Source organism: Bos grunniens, chromosome 27 (genome assembly GCF_055505025.1).
Source record: "Bos grunniens cultivar Pamir isolate PY7600 chromosome 27, Bosgru_T2T1.0, whole genome shotgun sequence".
NCBI classification, from domain to species: Eukaryota; Metazoa; Chordata; class Mammalia; order Artiodactyla; family Bovidae; genus Bos; species Bos grunniens.
Window position 1 is genome coordinate 23,119,595 of NC_141191.1, and position 23,929 is coordinate 23,143,523.

The 23,929-nt window shown below is 37.8% G+C and overlaps 2 protein-coding genes across 8 annotated transcripts in view; one reads left to right on the forward strand and one right to left on the reverse strand.

Annotated features, from left to right (window-relative positions):
* Window positions 1–23,929, forward strand: part of LOC147343647 (uncharacterized) — a 301,851-nt gene that overhangs the window by 121,947 nt on the left and 155,975 nt on the right. The window lies entirely within an intron of this gene.
* The window catches only part of TUSC3 (tumor suppressor candidate 3), a 197,813-nt gene that overhangs the window by 69,308 nt on the left and 104,576 nt on the right, over window positions 1–23,929 (reverse strand). For 4 of the 7 annotated variants that reach the window (XR_015156324.1, XR_015156325.1, XM_086380713.1 and 1 more), the window contains exon 6: window positions 17,038–17,127. The exons of 2 other annotated variants lie outside the window; for them this stretch is intronic. Coding sequence is in view for 3 of the 5 variants with exons in the window: in XM_086380713.1 (XP_086236839.1) it covers window positions 17,038–17,127 (90 nt within the window). In the remaining 2 variants the exon portion in view is untranslated. Of the gene's footprint in view, window positions 16,371–17,037; window positions 17,128–23,929 lie in introns of all 7 variants that reach the window. One more of the 7 variants, XM_086380717.1, reaches the window with a different exon arrangement.

A 23,929-nucleotide genomic window follows, 5' to 3' on the forward strand; every position in this document is an offset into this window, starting at 1 on the left:
GATTGCAAATCAAATTTCAGATAAAATATAGTGACTGCTTATTTCATAATGTTCCCTTTATGTAAAAAAAAAAATACTATTTTATCTTTGAATGAGAGAAAACTATAATGTTACCTAACTTTCAGAGCTTTTCAAGGATTCTTGCAAGATTTGATGTAGGACACAGTACTTCTGTTTCTCGGCAGAAATAAAATGTTGCTTTTCACAGTAAGTGTTTCTTCAGGAGAGAATTAAAGCACCTTTGCATTATTAACATAGCAACTCTGCTAGTACATCTGTTATAGAATTCATTTTAGGCATGAGGCTTAGAGTAGTCTAAATTACACAGTCTTTTAAAAGTTACACTCAGAGATAAAAGATCAGAAATTATAGTAGAGGCAAGCAATATTTAAAAACTTGCTTTAAAATGTTTTATGGTATATACTTTTTTGTGAGTCCTTTTGTTCTTTTTTAATTGGAGGATAACTGCTTAACAATGTCGCGTTGGTTTCTGTTGTACAGCAACGTGAATCAGCTGGAAGTATGCACATGCCCCTTCCCTCTCGAGCGTCCACCCCACACTTCTAGGTGGTCACCGAGCAGCAGGCTGAGCTCCTTGTTATGCAGCAGCTGCCCTCTAGCTGTCTGTCTACACACGGCCGTGTACGTACGTCTGTGCTACTCTCTCCCTTTGTCCTACCTTCTTGTCCCCCCACTGTGTCACAAGTCTGTTCTCTGCATCTGGTATTCTGCCCTGCAAACAGGTTCATCTGTACCATTTTCCTAGGTTTCATGTATATGTGTTAATATAGGAGATTTAGTTTTCTCTTTCTGACTGACTTCACTATGATAGACTCTAGGTTCATGTACCTCTGTACAACTGATTCAATTTTCTTCATTATGGCTGAGTAATATTTCACTGTATACTTTGTACTTTAATACACAACAAATCCAAGTCAGACAAGTCCAAATTTTTCAAATAGATTAAATTTTAGCAAGGTAAGGAATAAACAATTACAACCCATATAAGTAAATTACCAATGGACTATTAGATATAATTATATAGCTACAAATAATTTCATAAATAATCATTTGTATACTATATGCAGTCAATGGTCTTCTAGTGAGTGAGTAGAACAAAATTAAAGCATTATTTTCTCATAGTAACCTAAGAACAGGCCAAAAAAAAACCTTTGACATGTTATAAATAGCTAGAACACAGACAGCCTTATCAGCCCAAATACAGAATAAAATGTACAGAATCCATCAGGTTTGATCATTTTGTGTGACTGTTCTTTGGCTCATTCTATTCATTCATTCAAGTCTGTATAAATCTTATTAAAAAAAAGAATTACAAAGATAAGTAACATTCCAATTCTGTGTCTAAGGTAATTTTATGAGTGGACATGATTATGCAAAAATATTTAAGATTGAAAAAAATGAATGCGACAAATAACTACCATGGCCATTCAGAATTGGAAAACTCTATATTCATCCAAGATAAAAAGAAAAGACTTCATTCAAAAAAACAACACGGGTTTTACAAGTATAGAAAAGGAGGAATGCCATTCCACAATGATAATATTTACAGTAAAAGAAAATGTGCAATGTCTTCATTGTTAACAAGAATTTAACAAATATATCAGACTGGTTTTTCTATGTGAGTCCTATTCTTTGGGCTATTTTACTATTTAGCTAACATGACACCAGAAGTTTAATAATAATATTTAGGGGGAGGTAAGAAATAAGTTAGAATGCAGGAAGTGGAACACATAGAGAGAGACAATGATTTTATTGTTACTTCAAAATATTTAGCATGATGTCTCCAAAACAATGGTCATTTCTCCAACGCAGACCTATTGTTTCCTTCTCTTACGATTTTTAATCATTCACAAATTTTAGCATATGTGACCAAATCGCACTGTGCCATGTTTTTTAATATAAGAGGGACAAAGTATATTTTGATTCTCTGTTTTGGTAAGTATATGTGACACATTTGATGTAGTGCTTAAGATTTTATGGGGAAGAAACATTAAACATATAGAAACACTAAAACTTCTTTTAATGTAACCTAATACTTAAATTTTACACAAATTTTCTCATGGCTCCTAATCTTTATATGGAAAGGTGATATGAATATGAATACTGAAATAATTTTGGACTACTAAATTTCATGCAAGCTTATAAAAATTAATTCTTTTTAAATCATTGATTGGCATTTTAGAGAATCAAAATATGATACTGGAAAATACACAATGAATAAGACATATTCTGATTTACTGAAATTTACATGGTCTTATTTCGAGGTTGGAGAGACACAACTCTAAATGCTTTTTTTCAAATTAGAATATATATGCTTATTATGGATTATGTTTAATATAATTTAATTTAATTCAATTTTATTGATAGTATGAGAATAATTTCCTTGTTTTTTAATGACCACAGGGTTCTATTTATTTAGTACATTATTCTTTACAATATACTAAATTTACCAAAACTGGAAAAAATTTAAATAATGCCAACCAGTCAGCAAATAACATCCCTTTCTTTGTGTGTGAGTCAATTCTCCTTGCCTTTGCTTTTTTACTCTTTTCTCTGAAATCACATTTATTCTGGATTCTCAGTGTTACATGAAGTTTGACATCGTAAAACACTCTCATTTTGTAGTTCTATAATCCCTCTGGGTATGTGCTTTAAAGGTTTTAATTACAAAGTACAAACAAACTTTAGGAGGGAAACATTTTTCCCAGACACAGTTAATATTTTTGAAAGACTGAAAATAAGCTTGAGTTTCTATTTGCAAAGAAAGATTTATCTATTCAGATTTATTTTTATTTAATATGTATCATGTGTGAAATGTTTTGATAGACAGGGAGGGTACAAATCACGTGGTGGTGGTGGTGTAGTCGCTAAGCCGTGTCTGCCTCTTGTGATCCCATGGTCTGTAGCCCGCCAGGCTCCTCTGTCCATGGGATTCTCCAGGCAAGAATACTGGAGTGGGCTGCCATTTCCTTCTCCACAAATCACTCACATGGCCCTTCTTAATTAATTGTCAGGATTGTTAGCACCATCAATTAAAAGAAAGTAAAGGAACAGTTTGGATTGGCTTCAGAAGGTGGTTAGATCAGTGAATTTAGTATCAAGAATGCATACTTGATGATGAAAGTCAAAGCCAGGTATAGACACAGCAGAGAGAAGCAACAGATGCTAAAGACAAAGGCAAGGACCTTTACCAATGGCCAACTAGACACAAAAAAATGTTAAAAACCAAAAGAAATAAAAAGGCAAAGCTTGTCAAGAAAAAAGATGCAAGGTCACAGCAACCAGGGAACTGAGGCAACAATTTAAAACAATTCAGTTTCTAATACAATGCAAAGCTTTACTGACGGAGACATGGGGTGAACCAGACTCACGCTGCATCTCTCCACTGGTCTGTCAGTCCTGTGATGCAGCTGTACTGCAAGGGCAAATACAGTACCTGCCGCTTAATGGGCCTTCAACAAACAGTTATTGGATGGGAAAATAAAGGAGTACATACATGAAAAGGCAGAATTGCAATTCCAAACTGTACTGTAAGTTTTCTGCATACCTTTATATTATCTTTCTGATATTTTTGTTTAAAATTTGTCATTACATGTTGACATTCTCTTTGCTGGTGGTATAGAGATGGGAATAAAACTACTGAATATCCTAGATCAGATTAACTGTGTTAGTTTAAATAAGCCTATATATTTTTCAATTTAGGACTAAACATATGTTCCTCAAAGAGGTGGCATATGCAGAATTTCTAAGGCATGAGAGTGTGTGTGCAGCACTGGAGAAAGTATGAGACTACTAAGACTACCCGAGACACAGAAAAGGTGCTACATTATCATTAATGATAGCATGCATTTTTGCAACAAAATGCTTTTGCACATGCATGTAGAACACAGCTCTTGGTTTCATTCATAACTGAAGTCTAATACAGTGAAATATTGGCAGTATATATGGTAAATCCATAGCATTCCTCAGGCAGCAGCTAAAAGCCAAATCCTAAAAATAAGAGACCAGTACATTTGTTTATGGTAGGAGTTATCATCTAGGCACAAGCTTTATTTTGCTGAATGTATGTCATTTGAGATTATTGTTTTTTTGTTGTTGTTGTTTTAGCAGCAATTGTATTAATGTTCCATGTAACCATACAGTTATATAGATTCCCTTTAGCTACACAGTAATGGCTGTTTTTGTGATGACTTTCATGCTGTTAAGTAGACCATTAGTACTTGACTGGGCCACTATATAGCAACTTAATAATGACAGACAAACTGGCAAATCAGCACAGTACCACACTGCCTGCACTATTAATTTTCTTTCCATTCTTTGTATTCATTTACACTTCAGTTCAATGCAGTGAAACTCTGATAACATTTTTAGATCCTGTAGACATGTTTTATTTTACAATTAATATATGAAAATGGGAACAGTCACCAGCCTTACAAGTACATATTTGCTAAGCTGATAGCTAAATGCAGACCCAACAGCATATGCCTCGGTCTTTTAAGCTTGTCTGATCCAATTATCTCAGTTCAGTCAGAAAACGGGACTATTAAAGCTAAATCAGAAGTTCAGAGCTGACACAGGCCCATTATATGTTGATTCTGTTGATGGCCATGAACTCTGCACCACTCTGCCCAGTGTTTCCCAAGGAGTATATATATGCTGATCCCAGGGCAAATGAGCAGTGTGGATAGATGGCCAAGAAGACTGCAATGCTGTCCCTTTCCGGACAATACAATGCAAAACACAGGCCCCCTTAACAGCATCAGTAACCAATCTTCTATAAGGGAACAAATAATAGGCTAAAACCATTTCTGATAGATATTTGTAAGTGTGAATATATTTTTACACTTTTCCCTAGAGGACTGTCTACAAGACAAACACTACATTGATTTTAAAAGTTATCTATAATTGGTGAGACATTGTTATTATTTGTCGTTCTTTTTTTTCAAAGAATGGTATATTAAAAACACCAGTTGAAAACTAGGCCTCTTCATGATTTTCTCCTCTGCTTTGTAATCTACTAACAAAGAATAAACTTAGCACATTATTGGAAGCAGTGGTAAAAGCCATCTACAAGGGCACCACCTGGCAACCCAGCCTGACTCCCCCCAGCAGCACCTGCATTTCTGTGTCTGGGGGGCTTTAATACCTGAGGTCCATCAGTGCGGGCAAGTAATGCCTTCTCCAGGAAACAGCACTCAACGAGTGACTGATAAAAGCAGGTACAGAGCTTAGGTCCCCTCACCACTTGGACAGGAATATCACTGGGTGTGTTCTGCACTGGCTCCCAGAGACCCCCAAGCAGTATTAGGCTTCAGGACCCACAACGCTCACTGCTGGGATAAAGCATCTTTTTTTGACCGCCGTTCCCTCCTGAACTCAATTTCCCACCCCCCGCCCGCGTTTCCTTCACCTCCCTATGAACTACTTTCAACTCAGTTGTTGTCTTGGGGTCTGTTTTGGGAGGAATCCAAACTAAGACTGGAGTGTTTTCAACTTTGAGAAGTACTTATACATCTACTGTCATATTTTATCTCACAAATACAAGGTAAGAAGAGCACTATTAGACTCATTTTATATAAGAAAAGAGTCACCAAGTAACTTCCCCCCCAAGGACACAGCTGGTAAGAAGCAGAACTTGGGAAGAAACCAACCCTGTTTCCTTTCCTTCTGTTTCTCTTCACTGGACACTTCAGGACAAAGACATAAAAATGACTCTGTGGGCCTGAGAGTCATTTTTATGTAAGCACCTCTTTTTAAGCATATACAAAATGTCCAAGGTTAAACCATGTTTATTTACTAAGACAGATTAAAGGAAACAACTGTAGCCTAAACACTGACATATAAGTCATACTTAGTGACGGAATTCAACATACACAGCCATCCCAAACATTGGGTCAGTGTGATCCTATGCACTCAAGGGTTACTTCGATTTCTAAAAAAATAATTTTTTAAAGAAAGTCATATTTTAGGTATAAATGCTATATGGGATGGTTTTCTGGGATGCAAAATAAGGACAAAATTATATTTAGGGTTCTCACAGCTCTGAAACAGGGCTTCTCAACGCTGACCTTCGGGCCAGGTGCTTCCTCCCTGTGAGCCATTGGCACTGCATTGCGGGAGGCTGCGCGCCATGCTCGGCCTTGAACACTAGGTGCCAGTAGAGAGCACGTGCCCCCACCTTGCGACAACCAAAGAATCCAGAAACTACCAAGGGTCCCGAGGCAGGGGGTGGGGGTGGGAATTCATCCCCTGTGGTATGATGCATAGTTCCACAGCCCAAACATCCCCGACTATTTCACCAGACAGCTATAAGGGCAGTAGAGTTTAATGTGGCGTCGGAACAGAAACCATTTAAACCTACCTTGAAATTTTACAAATGAGGAAAAGTTGAAGTCCTGGTAACATTCATCTAACGTTATAGGGTTCCAAAGTTATTAAAAACAAACAAAAAATACTTTATAACTTTGTGGAAGTGAAAGAAGTAACAATAGGCATGAAGCAATCCTTCTGAAACATTACTTAATGCGGTTTTACAGAAAGAACCATTGTTTTTCATGTTTGGGACCAACAATGGAATCTGTTACATTTAGCTTGTCTTTCCCAGGCTTCCATAGTGACTCAGGTGGTAAAGAATCTGCCTGCAATGCCACAGACCTGTGTTTGGGCCGGAGACCTGGGTTGGGAAGATCTCCTGGAGAAGGAAATGGCAACCTACTCCACTATTCTTGCCTGGAGAATCCATGGAGAGAGGAGCCTGGTGGGCTACAGTCCACGGGGTCGCAAAGAGTCAGACACGACTGAGCGACTATCACCCATCCCACTAATAGCTCTATACAATCCTGATAGCATGAGGAAGAACAACAGACCTCTGGTAAGATGAGACATAGGACATGTGAAGTAAAATAGATGTAAGCATACTGATGGAAACTTAAAAGACAACTCTGAGGAAGTTCAGAAGCACAAAGAAACTATATGCCAATGTCCATTTCAATAAATTCAGATGTTAATATTATATGAATAATAATAGTTAACAACCTCCTGTGCTTTGGGATGATTTGGGCTTAGTTAGCTTTACTTTGTAATTCTGCTTCTAGCTTTGCATTTTGATGAATCTCTATCAGTATTTAACAAGAAAGAAGGCAGATATGTATCAGGCCTTCATATTAACCCTGAAACTCTCTCTTTACTTCTGTTTCACTGTCATCTTTATGGTATCATCTCAGGAACGCTGTTGTTCAGTTGCTCAATCGTGTCTGACTCTTTGAGACCCCACGAACTGCAGCACACCAGGCTTCCCTGTCTTCACAATCTCCCAGAGTTTGCTCAAACTCATGTCCATTGAATTGGTGATACTATCCAACTATCTCATCCACTGTTCTCCCCTTCTCCTCCTGCCTTCAATCTTTCCCAGCATCACAGTCTTTTCCAAAGAGCTGGGTCTTCGCATCAGGTGGCCAAAGTATTGGAGTTTCAGCTTCAGCATCAGTCCTTCCAGTGAATATTCAGGGTTGATTTCCTTTAGGACTGACTGGTTTGATCTCCTTGGTGTCCAAGGGACTCTCAAAAGTCTTCTTTAGCACCACAGTTCAAAAGCATCAATTCTTTGGCGCTCAGCCTTTTTTATTGTCCAGCTCTCACATCCATACATGACTACTGGAAAAACCATACCCTTAACTATACCAAACTTTGTGGGTGAAGTAATGTCTCTATTTTTTAATATACTGCCTAGGTTTGTCATAGTGTTTTCTGCCAAGGAGCAGGAATCTTTTAATTTCATGGCTGCAGTCACCGACAGAGATTTTGGAGCTGAAGAAAATAAAACTCTGTCCCTGTTTCCACTATTTCCCTATCTATGTGTGATGAAGTGATGGGACCAGATGCCATTATCTTTGTTTTTGAATGCTGAGTTTTAAAGCCTCATTTTTCATTCTCCTCTTTAACCTTCATCAAGAGGCTATTTAATTTATCTCCACTTGCTGCCATAGATCAGATCAGATCAGTCACTCAGTCGTGTCCAACTCTTTGTGACCCCATGAATCACAGCACGCCAGGCCTCCCTGTCCATCACCAACTCCCGGAGTTCACTCAGACTCATGTCCATTGAGTCAGTGATGTCATCCAGCCATCTCATCCTCTGTCGTCCCCTTCTCCTCCTGCCCCCAATCCCTCCCAGCATCAGAGTCTTTTCTAATGAGTCAATTCTTCGCATGAGGTGGCCAAAGTACTGGAGTTTCAGCTTTAGCATCATTCCCTCCAAAGAAATCCCAGGGCTGATCTCCTTCAGAATGGACTGGTTGGATCTCCTTGCAGTCCAAGGGACTCTCAAGAGTCTTCTCCAACACCACAGTTCAAAAGCATCAATTCTTCGGCGTTCAGCCTTCTTCACAGTTCAACTCTCACATCCATACATGACCACTGGAAAAACCATAGCCCTGACTAGACGAACCTTTGTTGGCAAAGTAATGTCTCTGCTTTTGAATATGCTATCTACGTTGGTCATAACTTTCCTTCCAAGGAGTAAGCGTCTTTTAATTTCATGGCTGCAGTCACCATCTGTAGTGATTTTGGAGCCCAGAAAAATAAAGTCTGACACTATTTCCCATGAAGTGGTGGGACCGGATGCCATGATCTTCGTTTTCTGAATGTTGAGCTTTAAGCCAACTTTTTCACTCTCCACTTTCACTTTCATCAAGAGGCTTTTGAGTTCCTCTTCACTTTCTGCCCTAAGGGTGGTGTCATCTGCATATCTGAGGTTATTGATATTTCTCCCGGCAATCTTGATTCCAGCTTGTGCTTCTTCCTGTCCAGCGTTTCTCATGATGTACTCTGCATGGAAGTTAAATAAACAGGGTGACAATATACATCCTTGACGTACTCCTTTTCCTATTTGGAACCAGTCTGTTGTTCCATGTTCAGTTCTAACTGTTGCTTCCTGACCTGCATACAGGTTTCTCAAGAGACAGATCAGGTGGTCTGGTATTCCCATCTCTTTCAGAATTTTCCACAGTTTATTGTGATCCACACAGTCAAAGGCTTTGGCATAGTCAATAAAGCAGAAACAGATGCTTTTCTGGAACTCTCTTGCTTTTTCCATGATCCAGTGAATGTTGGCAATTTGATCTCTGGTTCCTCTGCCTTCTAAAACCAGCTTGAACATCAGGAAGTTCACGGTTCACATATTGCTGAAGCCTGGCTTGGAGAATTTGAGCATTACTTTACTAGCGTGTGAGATGAGTGCAATTGTGCGGCAGTTTGAGCATTCTTTGGGATTGCCTTTCTTTGGGATTGGAATGAAAACTGACCTCTTCCAGTCCTGTGGCCACTGCTGACTTTTCCAAATTTGCTAGCATATTGACTGCAGCACTTTCACAGCATCATCTTTCAGGATTTGGAACAGCTCAACCGGAAATTCTATCACCTCCACTAGCTTTGTTCGTAGTGATGCTTTCTAAGGCCCACTTGTCTTCACATTCCAGGATGTCTGGCTCTAGGTCAGTGATCACACCATCGTGATTATCTGGGTCGTGAAGATCTTTTTTGTACAGTTCTTCTGTATATTCTTACCACCTCTTCTTAATATCTTCTGCTTCTGTTAGGGCCATACCATTTCTGTCCTTTATCGAGCCCATCTTTACATGAAATGTTCCTTTGGTATCTCTGATAAGGGTGGTGTCATCTACATATCTGAGGTTACTGATATTTCTCCTGGCAATCTTGATTCCAGCTTGTGCTTCATCCAGCAGGGCATTTCGCATGATGTACTCTGTATATAAGTTAAATAAGCAGGGTGACAATATACAACCTTGACGTACTCCTTTAACAGTTTTGATCCAGTCCATTGTTTCATGTCTGGATCTAACTATTGCTTCTTGACCTGCATACAGGTTTCACAAGAGACAGGTAAGGTGGTCTCAGGAATGTACATAGACCCATTCTCTGTGTTAAACTGTGTGTATGTGTGTAGGTTTTGTATGGTATTTATATGGTATTTTATTGATGAAAGAACAGGCCATTCAGTTCTCAGTGGCCTTTCAATTTTTCTGTTTATAGTATGAATGACAAGCCTGGCATTGAATGTTTTGCATCTCCTATTTCTCATAACTTTACAGTTTGTTTCAACAGCACTCTCTCTATTACCTATAAGAAGACAGTTTGCTTAAATATGTGCTTTCTCTCTCTTTGACATGAAAACTACAAAGAGGTAGCATTTATTGATACCTATTTTTTAAATAATACTCTAGATTTTCATAATGAGAACTTATTAATAATTTTAAGATCAGAAACTTCAAAAGCAAAAGCTGAAAGAAAAAGTCAAAATTCATATTTCAAAGAATAATGAGAGGAATCAGATAATAGAGAAAAACAGTATCTTTAAACCTCTAGGGTATTATTAGGCATTAAGTCGCTCGTTCATTCATGTCCAACTCTTTGCGACCCTGTGGCCTGTAGCCTACCAGACTCCTCTGTCCATGGGATTCTCCAGGCAAGAATACTGGAGTGGGTTGCCACTTCCTTCTCCAGGGGATCTTCTGGACCCAGGGATCTTCCCGACCCATGTCTCCCGCATTGTAGGCAGACCCTTTAACCTCTGAGCCACCAGGTCATTTTATTTAAAAGCATTATGTTTGTCAAGGTTATGGAGCTTTCATGACATTTCACCCTTATTTAATTAGTCAATCTCATACAATTATGTAAAGTTTAAAAATAAAATAAAATTAAAAAAAAAAAAAGAAAATAGTAGGTACCAATTTGAATTCATAGACTGCTCAGGCCCTAAGACTTCCTGGAATTTCTGTCAAAAATTTAAAATAGATTTTAGCATCAAGGACCAAATACTAACCCATTACTATTAATAATATTTATGTCTAAACTTTATAAATATGTATTTTAAAATATTTACAGTTTTAAATATAAAAATATTTAAAATATTTAAAAAATATTTAAAATATTATCAGCTTAAGTCTCTGAATGACTCTCAATCACATTATGAGATCCACCATTTTAATTCTGGCTTCTACTACTTAGACTATTATTTTTCCTCATTTGTAAAATATCTGCTCTCTGATCTCACAGCATTATGCCTAAAAGGTATCAAACTAGACATAAAAAGCCAAAACCCATTAAAAACTCCCACAGGAAAAACAGCATATTTTAAAAGTCCAGCATGAAAGAACTCACCATCATTCAGAATTCTATTTAGAAACCAACTTCAGAAAAAGGGGGAAAAAAATCCCCTAACTATTTCTAGAAACCATAGAGACATTCTGAATATAATTTTAAAGTATTAACAAAGTTAATTCACTTTAACATTGAAATAATTCTTTATAAACAATTTAATACAGTTTCTCAAACCATCTAAGACAAATAGTTGAAGCAAAACATTTTAAAAACTAATTCAGGAAAAATGAACAAAAATTAGAATTCAATTAGTTGTTATTTATGTGTAGTACCTGCCTAAAAATAAATCTTTAAAATATAAATGGTTATTCAATTATGTTACAAGTATGAAAAACAATAAAAATACTGTTTCATATACCTTACTCCACTAAATGTGCACTGGTCATCAAGAATTAATGTCAAATTACAAAATTCCTATATAAATATTCATAAGATACTCATTCTGTCATTTTATTCCATATCACTGAAAGAAATAAATAGCCTAATTATAGTTATTCTCAAAAATGCAAATACTACATGGTAATTTCTTTTCAGAAATATAGGTTAAAATATGAAGAAATTACCAAAGAAGGAGAGTGCTAATTTTCAAGTTGTATCTTGAAATTTAAGCACATCTATCATAATAAACTGTGGAAAATTCTGAAAGAGATGGAATACCAGACCACCTGACCTGCCTCTTGAGAAACCTATATGCATGTCAGGAAGCAACAGTTAGAACTGAACATGGAACAACAGACTGGTTCCAAATAGGAAAAGGAGTACGTCAAGGCTGTATATTGTCACCCTGCTTATTTAACTTATATGCAGAGTACATCATGAGAAACGCTGGACAGGAAGAAGCACAAGCTGGAATCAAGATTGCCCGGAGAAATATCAATAACCTCAGATATGCAGATGACATCACCCTTAGGGCAGAAAGTGAAGAGGAACCCAAAAGTCTCTTGATGAAAGTGAAAGGAGAGAGTGAAAAAGTTGGCTTAAAGCTCAACATTCAGGAAACGAAGATCATGGCATCCAGTCCCACCACTTTGTGGGAAATAGATGGGGAAACATTGGAAATAGTGTCAGACTTTATTTTTGGGGGGCTCCAAAATCACTGCAGATGGTGATTGCAGCCATGAAATTAAAAGATGCTTACTCCTTGGAAGGAAAGTTATGACCAACCTAGATAGCATATTGAAAAGCAGAGACATTACTTTGCCAACAAAGGTCTGTCTAGTCAAGGCTATGGTTTTCCCACTGGTCATGTATGGATGTGAGACTTGGACTATGAAGAAAGCTGAGCGCAGAAGAATTGATGCATTTGAACTGTGGTGTTGAAGAAGACTCTTGAGAGTCCCTTGGACTGCAAGGAGATCCAACCAGTCCATTCTGAAGGAGATCAGCCCTGGGATTTCTTTGGAAGGAATGATGCTAAAGCTGAAACTCCAGTACTTTGGCCACCTCATGTGAAGAGCTGACTCATTGGAAAAGATTCTGATGCTGGGAGGGATTGGGGGCAGGAGGAGAAGGGGACGACAGAGGATGAGATGGCTGGATGGCATCACCGACTCGATGGACATGAGTTTGAGTGAACTCCGGGAGTCGGTGATGGACAGGGAGGCCTGGAGTGCTGTGATTCATGGGGTCGCAAAGAGTGGGACAGGACTGAGGGACTGAACTGAAGTGTTATTAAAAAAAAAACCTATTCACTATTATTATTCTAATGGACAAACATTGTTTAAAATATAATTCTTTGCCAGTAACCACTTGATGTTATAAAGCAAAGTTAATCTTCTATTTTGTTCAGTAACAGGAAAACACATTATTATGCAGATCAATTCATTAAAATAAAACTTAAACCACAGTTTTCTGTTTCAGTATACGTTGACATTAAGCATACAAGAATACAGGAAGGGATGTTTTTCTAAAATATGTTAAAATTTAAAACAAGTAGAGAGCTATATACCAAGGGACAACTTTAACCTGCCCCTTTAACCTGCCTTTGTCTGCACTGATTAGTAATTAACATCTCACATCAGTCTAAAACTGGATCCACATCTCTGGCCAAGAGCACATTTAAGCACTGATTTTGTACCAAGAAGCCTCCTATATTTCCAAGACTTTCATGATTTTTTTCCCTTCAATCCTAATACTTTATTCAAATATAAGAAAAAATATATTTTTTAAAACAGAAGAGGGTGGAGAGTTTGGGATGAAATTCATCTTTTTGAATATCTTGGTTATAGGTATAAGTCTCATCATTTCTGTAACTTCTGATACGGTGCTGAAAAGATAAGGTCCTGAAAAGCTAAAATATACACATTAAAAGTTATATGCACTTTCAATGTATGTATTTTTCATTAACATACGAAGGTAAAGTGTTCCTCTGGGCCATCACAGGACCTCTACCTACTGGCCATGCCATTGTCTACCTACAAAACAGTAATACAACAATGTGGAACAGGATAAAAAATTGTCTAAATCAATAGAGAAGATTTCTTTCCAATCTAATCTGAACCTTAAATAAATGTTCCTACCATGTTAAGGTTACTAACTGGTTTATGCTAAATTAACAGGGACATGTTGATCCTATTACTCTTCTGACTAGTGAGAAAAAATAAATTGAAAGAATTAAGATAATCCAGTTTAAGAAAACATCTCCTAGTGTCTTTATAATCTTTTAAGAAAACATTTATTGAGGACCAGGTGTATGTAAGTGTAAAGATGAAAAACAACTTAAAAGAAACTCAATGGTAAGAATTTGACTAATGTAAGTAAGATACATAAATGGGATAACTACATGTTTATAAGTAGGTAAAGGAAAAAAGAATTTCTAATGTAATTAAATAAAGCATTTCAGAGGGATGGGCAAATTAGGTGGTGTTTGACGATGAGCATGTTTTGATAGAAATTCCGGGTGGGAATGGAAGAACCAAAAGCAGCACATATATAGGGGACAAGGGACAGTACAAATACACTAACATGGAGTTTCTTTCTTTGCAAAGCAGCAGAGTCTCAGGATGCAAATGAAGATTACAATGGGAGTATTAATGGAGAGCTACTGAGGATTTCCCACTTGACTGGAGTTAACTTAGGTCCGCATATATTGATATTTTAACTATAATCAATGTGCTTCAGCAATGTGCATCTAATGCCTAAAGTACTCATTTGTGAAGTCTAGTGCCCAGCATATGTTTAGTTAGCAATAGATGGCATCCATGCTGTTGTCACTGTTAGTGCTGAGGGAAAGCTCTCCAGCACTTGGAGCTTTTGGAGCTTACTCCAATAAACTACATGTAAAGGGATTAGAGTTTCATGATTTATCAAAGTAAAGGTTGAAATGGTAAGAAGATGACAGTGAGAATGAAGGATGACAGCATATGACACTCTAATATGCCACTTTGGCCTAAGAATTTATTTTAAGCTGAAGGCACTGAGAAAAAGCAGAGATGAGATAAAGCAGATACAAGAAAAGTTCTCTGTCTTCTCCCAGCTCCCTAAAAACAGGACCTAAATTTACAAAGGTGTCCCTTCTTCTTTCTCTACCAGGAAGGACAAAGGCTAACCCCTGGAGACAACTTTAGCTCCTTATCAACTGCAAAGTACCTACTAAATTCTATCTGCATAGTAAACTTAATCTTTCTTTTTCCTGGTCACCTCCACATAACTGACTTTCCCTCAGTACTTTTCTTTCTGTCTTTAACCAAAGCTTGTACTTAAGCCTGAGGTCTAAGCCACTTCTGAGTGGTGGTCTTTTTTTTTTTATCCTGAGTATCTTCCATGTATACATGAGGTATACACGTTAACAGATTTGGTTTTCTCTTGTTATTCTCTTTTATTACAGGGACCTCAGCCAAAGAAGGAGTCAGAACAGTAGAGGGAAAATTGTATTTTCTTTCCCTACACAAGCTAAAACATTTCATGAGGAGGTTATTTTTCAGATATATTAGCCAATAATAAACAATAACAAAAAGCAGTGCTTATTTATTTTTACCTAAGGAATATTATTTTAGAAGAATATTAAGAGACAGGAATAAAAATATAAGATTTCCTAAATTTATACTTTTAAGTATCACTGACACCATAGTGATCAAATCTTTGTGTCAGGCCCTTCTCTATGAAATAGGAATATATCAGGGACTAAAACAGATATAAAAAAATCATTTTGTGAAGTGCTTATATCCTACTGGGGTCCTGGCAAAAGACAAACAAATGTAACACAAAATAAATAAATCATATAGCATGTTTTAAGTGATAAAGGAGAAAAAATTTAAAGAGGAAAGGGTGACAGTGAGTATGGATAATTTAGGGGAGGGCAGAGAAAACAACCACATTCTCAAAAAGGACAGTCAGGAAGACTTGAAGAAAAGGGGACAATTTATTGCTTGATAATTACTTCCATTATTTTTTCTGTAAAATCTAATTCTGAAGAGTTGAGATACTCAAATTACTTCTCTAAGTAGTGACAGATTTCGAAAATACATAGTACATCTAACAAAAAGCATATCTGGTTTAGAGTCTAACTTTGACTCTATATCCTAGACACCTATAGAATATATCTGAAAATGGTGACGACAATATGAGACCAAACTGGTTCTTATAATATGTAGTATCAGTGACTGCAACTCTGCTTATTTGCAACCAGCCCTTAAAACCTAATTGAGTCACCAGGGAGAATACAATAAATAAAATGAATTATATCCCTAAATTACAGTTCCACAAAGAAGTTCAAAGAAAGTCACAATCAATTTAGGAAGAAGAAACGAATAATTTGTTAGCTTTCTTTAATATTAAAGATATGTGAAGTACTGTAAGCAATGAAGAATAAACCTCACAAGCTTACATTATACCTTTATAGAGAAATCATAAGATTATTTGCCACAGAATAACTGTATTCCATTCAGAACCGAATTTCAGAAATTAAGACTTTATTACCATTTTATGTGTGATTGTGTGGTGCTATCATTAGATTTTTAAAGATAATCTTATTTTTTATAAATACCTATTGAAATATTTATGTGTAAATGAAATTATATTGGTAAGTTATTTCGAAAGAATCCTACAGCAGGTAAAGAGTACTGGGCAGGAGAATAGATGGAACACGACGGGTTATGAAGCGGCAATTAACCTTGGTGATGAGTACATAAGAGGTATCATTATATTCTTCCCTCAAAAATCTGTATAAAAAGCTAGAGAAAAGAGGCACATTTTAAAACAGCTAATAATCTTCAGTAACCTCTAATACTAAGCCTCAGAGATGGTATTTTGTAAAGCTGATCTATGGTAACATGTGCCACTGGCCATTTTTGGTGGAAAGGGAAGGCAATAGGACAGTAGCGGTTACTAAAGTCAGCTCTGCTACTGACAGAACTGCACGCCAATTTCACTTTGAATTTTGTGGCAGACTGTTCCTGGCATTCTAATACAATGTTTTCCTGAGTTTTTAATGATCTTCTGAACTAAATTAAATTTACCATTTAATCTCTTCTGAACTAAATTAAATTTACCAATGCTGGGATGCTCGTTAAAACTGTTTCTATTTCCTCTTTGGACATTACATAGTATTGCCATAGCAGTCTACAAAGTTGAAAAAATCCTTTATGCGTGTATATTTGGTATGGGAGGTACACTGAATTTTTTTAATCTATGCTGAAGCAGTCCTCACCATAAAATAATATGCACATATATATATATATACATACACGTGCATGTGTGTATGTACATAGTGGAGGAAAGAGAAAATGGAACATATATTTAGATTTACAAATAAACTCTTTCTTACTAAATATTAAATTTCTGACTGCCGTGTAAACAGGATTCAAGTTCATAATATTGATGCTTAGAACATGCACTTACCACTTGTCCATTGTGTGGGTTTTTATGAGCATATGGTGGTCCACGGATGTGATTCCACATCTGGCCAGAAGTCATAGCAAAGACTATACACTGAAAAGACAGGGTACAGTGTTATACCATGCAAACTAAGAAATGGGGGAACACTGCAATCTTTAAAAAATGGTCATGAAACTACTTTCAAATACCATGTATATCAGCTCATCTGTTAAAAGCATTTTCATTTACTAATTATGGGACCTTTGGTAAGTAACTTATTCTTCTGCTGGCAGATTTGGTATCTATAAAATGGTGATACCAACTATGCTTAAGACATATATTAATAACCAAATTGGGTAACATATATAAAGCATCTGGCATGGTGACTGATAATCTCATATGTCCTAACCAGAGGTAAAGCATAGTTAAAAGCATAGATCAAACATGATGCTTTTCGATAGAGCCAGGAATAATTCATAGAAACCACATAACTGCTAGATCCAGCAAGAAAGGCTGTATTTGGAAAACTAATCTTAAAAATCTGAGGCATTACGGACAGGGTAGAGGAGACAGTATAAACTGGACGTCAGTCAATCTCTATAACTCAAATGAAAGCATGTTTTGTTTAAATCATCTATGCTTAAATTTATAAACTTGGGCATCTTTAGACTAAAGTGTGTCTTCAGGTTAAAACGCTTCTGAATGTCTCAGAACTTGCCCAGCTCACTGTTTTTGAGCTGCCTGCCTCTGGCAAGTAGCTGAGATGTATCAACAAAGATTCAAGGTCAGACTAAGCAATGTGACTAGGGATCTAAACATGTTAGATCTGCACAATTTCTAAAGCAGGTAAGAGGATACAAAAGGGAAACAGCAGGATGGGGGAAATTATGGAGAGTTTTTAAACCCAGAAAATAAATCCAGATTCTGTTTCATAACTTCCTGGCAACCACTGCATTTCAGAAGAAAATGAAAATGATATAGCAAGATTATAAAGATTAATATGAATCCTTTCCCTATTTTCTTGATAATACTTCTGAATTTAACACAAACTTCTTAAAAGCCAGATTTGACCTCCAGACTTTGCCTAGATTGAGATATTTCTGAAAGCCAAGATTTTACAGAATACTTGCACTTTAAACTTTGAAGGTGCACTAGAATACTAGGCCCAGAGTGACATAGAGAATGATGTACCATCTAAAACATCATAAAAAGTGGGAAATTGTTATGAGAAAAATAAATTATATCTCTTGTTTACAGAAGATCATATCAGTGATTTAAAGAATATATGAAAGTCGAATATCCTGTAGATTATAATATAGTAGTGTGAAAGGCAGAGTATATTTTAAAATCCAGGGAAAGATGTACCTAGTGAATAAACATATTTAAAGTATAAGCAAATGACATTTTTGTTTTTAGTAGACACTCTAAAATTCGAGTTCTGAATTTTTTGAGGATCAAACCCTTGTAGTCACTAAATCAGCACTAAAATTATATATATTTCTGGTTTTACTTTTACCCATCTATATTCCTTCTCTTTTACTGCTTCAATTGATATTCCTAACTGTGGTGGAAAAATGCATGATCAAGTCTGTATTTTAGAAGGAGGGTACTAGCCACACTGTGGAGAACAGACTGGGGAAAGTGTAACTTGAGGCACAGACATCAGTTTGGAGGCTGATACACAAAACTGTTTGTGAGACTACAGTGGCCAATTCCATGCCTTGTTCAGTCGCTAAGTCCTGTCCGACTTTTTGCGACCCCATGAACTGTAACACAGCATGTTTCCCTGTCTTTTACTATCTCCCAGAGTTAACTCAAATTCAAGTCCATTGTCATGTCATCCTCTGTCATTCCCTTCTCCTCTTGCCTTCAATCTTTCCCAGCATCAGGGTCTTTTCCAATGAGTCAGTTCTTCCCATAAGGTGGCCAAAGTATTGGAGCTTCAGCATCAGTCCTTCCAATCAATACTCAGGGTTGATTTCCTAGGATTGACTGGTTTAATCTCCTTGCTGGCCAAGGGATGTTTTCCAGCATCACAGTTAAGAAGCATCAATTCTTTGGCAATCAGCTTTCCTTATGGTCCAACTCTCATATCCATACTGACTACTGGGAAAACCATAGCTTTGATTATATGGACCTTTGTTGATGAAGTGGTGTATCTGCTTTTTAGTACACTGTCTAGGTCTGACTCATTGGAAAAGACCCTGATGCTGGGAAAGATTAAGGGCAGGAGGAGAAGGGGACAACAGAGGATGAGATGGCTGGATGGCATCACCGACTCAATGGACATGGGTTTGGGTGGACTCCGGGAGTTGATGATGGACAGGGAGGCCTGGCGTGCTCGGTTCATGGGGTCGCAAAGAGTCAGACACAACTGAGCAACTGAACTGAATTGAACTGAACTAGGTTTGTTGGGACTTTTCTTCTAAGAAGCAAGTGTCTTTTAATTTCATGGCTGCACTCACCATTCACAGTGATTTTAGAGCATAGAAAATAAAGTCTGTCACTGTCCTTTTCATCCAAAGTCTGTCCACTTTTCATTCATCTATTTGTCATGAAGTTATGGGACCAGACACCATGATCTTTGTTTTATGAATGTTGAATTTTAAGGAAGCTTTTTCACTCTCCTCTTTCACCTGCATCAAGAGACTCTTTGGTCCTCTTTGCTTTCTGCCATTAGTGATATCTGTTATTGATATTTCTCCTGCCATCTTGATTCCAGCTTAAGTCATTACTTAAGCACTGTAATGACTGGCATTTTGTGTGATGTACTGTGCACATAAGTTAAATATGCAAAGTGACAATTATACATACAGCCTTGACGTAATCCTTTCCCAATTTGGAACCAGTCCGTTGATCCATATCCAGTTCTAATTATTGCTTCTTGTCCGTATACAGGCTTCTCAGGAGACAGGTCAGGTGGTTTGGTATCCCCATCTCTTTAAGAATTTTCCACAGTTTGTTGTGATCCACACAAAAGCTTTAGTGTAGTCAATGAAGCAGAAGTAGATATTTCCCTGGAATTCCCTTGCTTTCTCTATGATCAAACAAATGCTAGCAATATGATGTCTGGTTCCTCTGCCTTTTCTAAAGCCAGCTGGTACATCTGTAAGTTCTCAGTTCACATAATGCTGAAGTCTAGCATGAAGGATTTTGAGCATTAATTTGCTAGCATGTGAGATGAGTGCAACTGTGTGGTTGTTTGAACATTCTTTGCCATTGCCTTTCTTTGGGATTGGAATGAAAACTAACCTTTTCCAGTCCTGTGGCCACTGATGAGTTTTCCAAATTTGCTGGCATATTGAGTGCAGCAATTTAACACCATCATCTTTTAGGATCTGAAATAGCTCAGCTGGAATTCTACCATCACCTCCACTAGCTTTATTCATAGTGATTCTTCCAAAGACCCACTTGACTTCACACCCCAGGATGTCTGGCTCTAGGTTTGTGACCATAGCATTGCAGTTATCCAGGTCATTATGACCACTTTTATACAGGTCTTTTGTGTATTCTTGCCACATATTCTTAACCTCTTCTGCTTCTGTTAGGTCCTTGCCATTTCTGTCCTTTATCATGCCCATTTCTACATGAAATGTTCCGTTGGTATCTCCATGGATACCATGGAGAACAGTGGTATCAAGGGAACAATTCCATAGTAATGACAGAATTGAGCAATTTAGATAAACGGAAATATTTAAGAGATGGAATCAACAGACTTCATTGATTGATTGACGTGATAGAAAATAGTAAAAAATTAACCTCTGAGTTGCTGATCTGAAGAACAATGTACAGTCAGTAGTGCCACCCAATGAGATAAAGAATAAGGAAGAAGCTTGTGAGGGTAAAAAGGAACAAGGTTACCCAGATTCGGAGTTGAGCTTTTTTAATTATTTTTTTAACAATAGGTCTTTGTTGGTAATTTATGTTAAATGCAGCAGTGTGTACATGTCAATTCTCAATTGCCAGTCTGTCCCTCCCCACAAGCCCTTCTCCCTGGTGACTGTTTCAAACATAAGTTCATTTGTGTCACTTTTTTAAAGATCCTGCATGTAAGTGATACCGTATATTTCTGTTTTCGATTAGTATGATGATGACAGGTCCATCCATGGTGTAGGCAGTGGCTACAGCTACATCTTGTTAATGCCACACCTGCCTAAGATTCCTACGGAGCCAACCTCTTTATATTTAGGTCTATATATGGTTTTCTATGAAGCCTTTCCAGCCTAATTTACTCATTTGACAATTATTCACTGGACAGTAGGAATATAGCAATGAATAAGGTAAAAATAATCCCTACCCTTAGATGAAGATCCTCAGTAAGTGACATGTGCCCTGAGTCATAAAAAATAAGTAGGCATTCCTCCTTCACTCATTCAACATTTATATACCAAGAACTAACTATATATTCAAGAGGGCATCCCTGGTGGCTCAGATGGTAAAGAATATGCCTGCAATGCAGAACACCTGGCTTTGATCCCTAGGTCTGTTTAAGAAGTTGAGAATAAAACAAAGAACAAAAATACAAGGGAGACACTATCTTCATGGAGCTTGCATTCTATAGGGAGAAAATAGTAAAAAAAAAAAAAAAAAAAATTTTAAGTAATTAAATTATATGATGAAAGTGTTAGTTGCTCAGTCTTATCTGACTATGTCCGACCCCACGGACTGTAGCCCGCCAGGCTCCTCTGTTGATGGGATTCTCCAGGCAAGAATACTGGAGTGGGTAGCCATTCCCTTCTCCGGGGGAGTTTTCCTTGACCAAGGGACTGAACCCAAGTCTCCTGCATTGCAGGCAGATTCTTTACCACTTAAGCTACTGCTGCTGCTGCTGCTAAGTCGCTTCAGTCGTGTCTGACTCTGTGCGACCCCACAGACGGAAGCCCACCAGGCTCCCCGGTCCCTGGGATTCTCCAGGCAAGAACACTGGAGTGGGTTGCCATTTCCTTCTCCAATGCATGAAAGTGAAGTCGCTCAGTCATGTCTGACTCTTAGCGACCCCATGAACTGTAGCCCACCAGGCTCCTCCATCCATGGGATTTTCCAGGCGAGAGTACTGGAGTGGGGTATCATTGCCTTCTCCGATTTAAGCTTCTAGGGAAATTCAAAATAATTAGAGACAATGAAAACTGAAGAACAGTAGGGAAGGAGAAAAGAAGTCATGAGAGAAGGATTGCAGTACTTATGAGTGGTCAGCAGGGGCCTCTCCAAGACAGTGGAGCTCTCAGCAGACATCTGAAGATGTCTACAAGCCAGGAAAATACTTGGGAAAAGAGGGAAGAGCCAGTGAGCCAGGTTGTGTTGAAGGAGAATATCCGGCGTATTAAGAGACAGTAAAGAAGCCAAGAGGACTGAAGGACAGTTGCTGAGGAGAGGAGAAACGGATAAGGTTGGTGAGTAGTGCAAGGCCAGATCCAGAGCCCCTGGGTTGGAAAATTAACCATATGGTGTGTAAAGGTGGAGGCTGGGATACAGTTCAAATGCTATTGCAAGAAGTGGACTATGAAATAATTAGACCTTAAAGGTGGTAAGTATGGTGAGAAGTTGTTGGAATCTAGATGTATTTTGCAGCAAGAACCAAGAGGATTTTCTGAGATTAGATGTGGGGTATAGGAGGAAAGAAGTGGTGAGAAAAGACTGAGGTTTTTGACTTGAACAACGGAAAAAATAAAGTTGCCGTTAGCTGAGAAATCAAAGGTGTGGGACAATTAGGTTTGGGGACTGAGGTTAGGAGTCTGTTTTGAGACACCTGGTAGGCTTCCAGGTAGAGATGCAAGATGAACAAGTTGGATTTATCAGTCTGGAATTTACAGGGAGATCTGGCCCCAAGATAAAATTCAGGACTCAATAATAGACAGTATTTCCTGAAGGAGAGCACGGCAACCCACTCCATTTTTTTTTACCTAGCTGGAAAATCCCATGGACAGAGAGCCTGGTGGGCTACAGTCCATGGGGTCACAAAGAGTCAGACACAACTGAAGCGACTTAACATACACACAATAGACCGTCTTTAAAGCTGGACACCAATTAAGTAAATATAGATAGAGAGGATGAGCAAGATCCAGAAGACCCTCCAAAGTAGGAAGTGAAAGGAGATAACAAATGAATGAGCAAAGATGATTAAGAAGTAGCAGTGAGAGAAGTGTGGCCCCCTGGAACACAAGAAAGTGGTTGTGGATGAAGAGAAAAGGTGTGTAGATACTGACGCAAGACCAGTGATGTGAACTAAACCCAGAACTAATATCTGAATTTATGTCCCTGGAAAATATCTGTGCCCTAGACTAGAGCATTTTCAATGGAACAGTGAGTGAGACAAAAGCCTTATGAGAAAAGAAGGAAACAACGTAGACAATTGTTTCAAAGAGTTTTGCTATAAAAGGGATCAGGTAAATAGGACAGTTTCTGGAAGGGAAAACAGCAATATGTCCCTTCAGGATGAATAAGGAGCTGTGTGCCTTGCTAATGAGAAAGGTTCAGTAATAAAAGAAAAAATAAGGATGACAGAAAAAGAGGGCAGACTGTCGGTGCACGGTCACTGAATAGCAGAGCAGGAAGGAGACCTAGTACCCAAGCGGGGGTGTTAGTCTCAGAAAAGAGTAGAAATGGTTCAAGTAACAGAGAACAGACTCCAAGAGGCCATGCATAGAATGTGGGGGTGGAAGGAGATCTGGGTACTTAAACGAGATAAAAACAAACCTTCATTTTCACTGTCTTGTAAGTATGCAGTTGACAGATCACAATAGTTGTAACAGCACCTGTTTCATACTCTAACATTTTCATATTACAACAGTTACAGTGGATATCTCAAAACATTTGTTTATACTCTTAACTACTTCAAATCTGTGGTAGTTACTAGATCCACACTAGGTTTGGTGATTTAATGCATTAATAAGGAAAGGTAAAAACTACAGTGTGACAA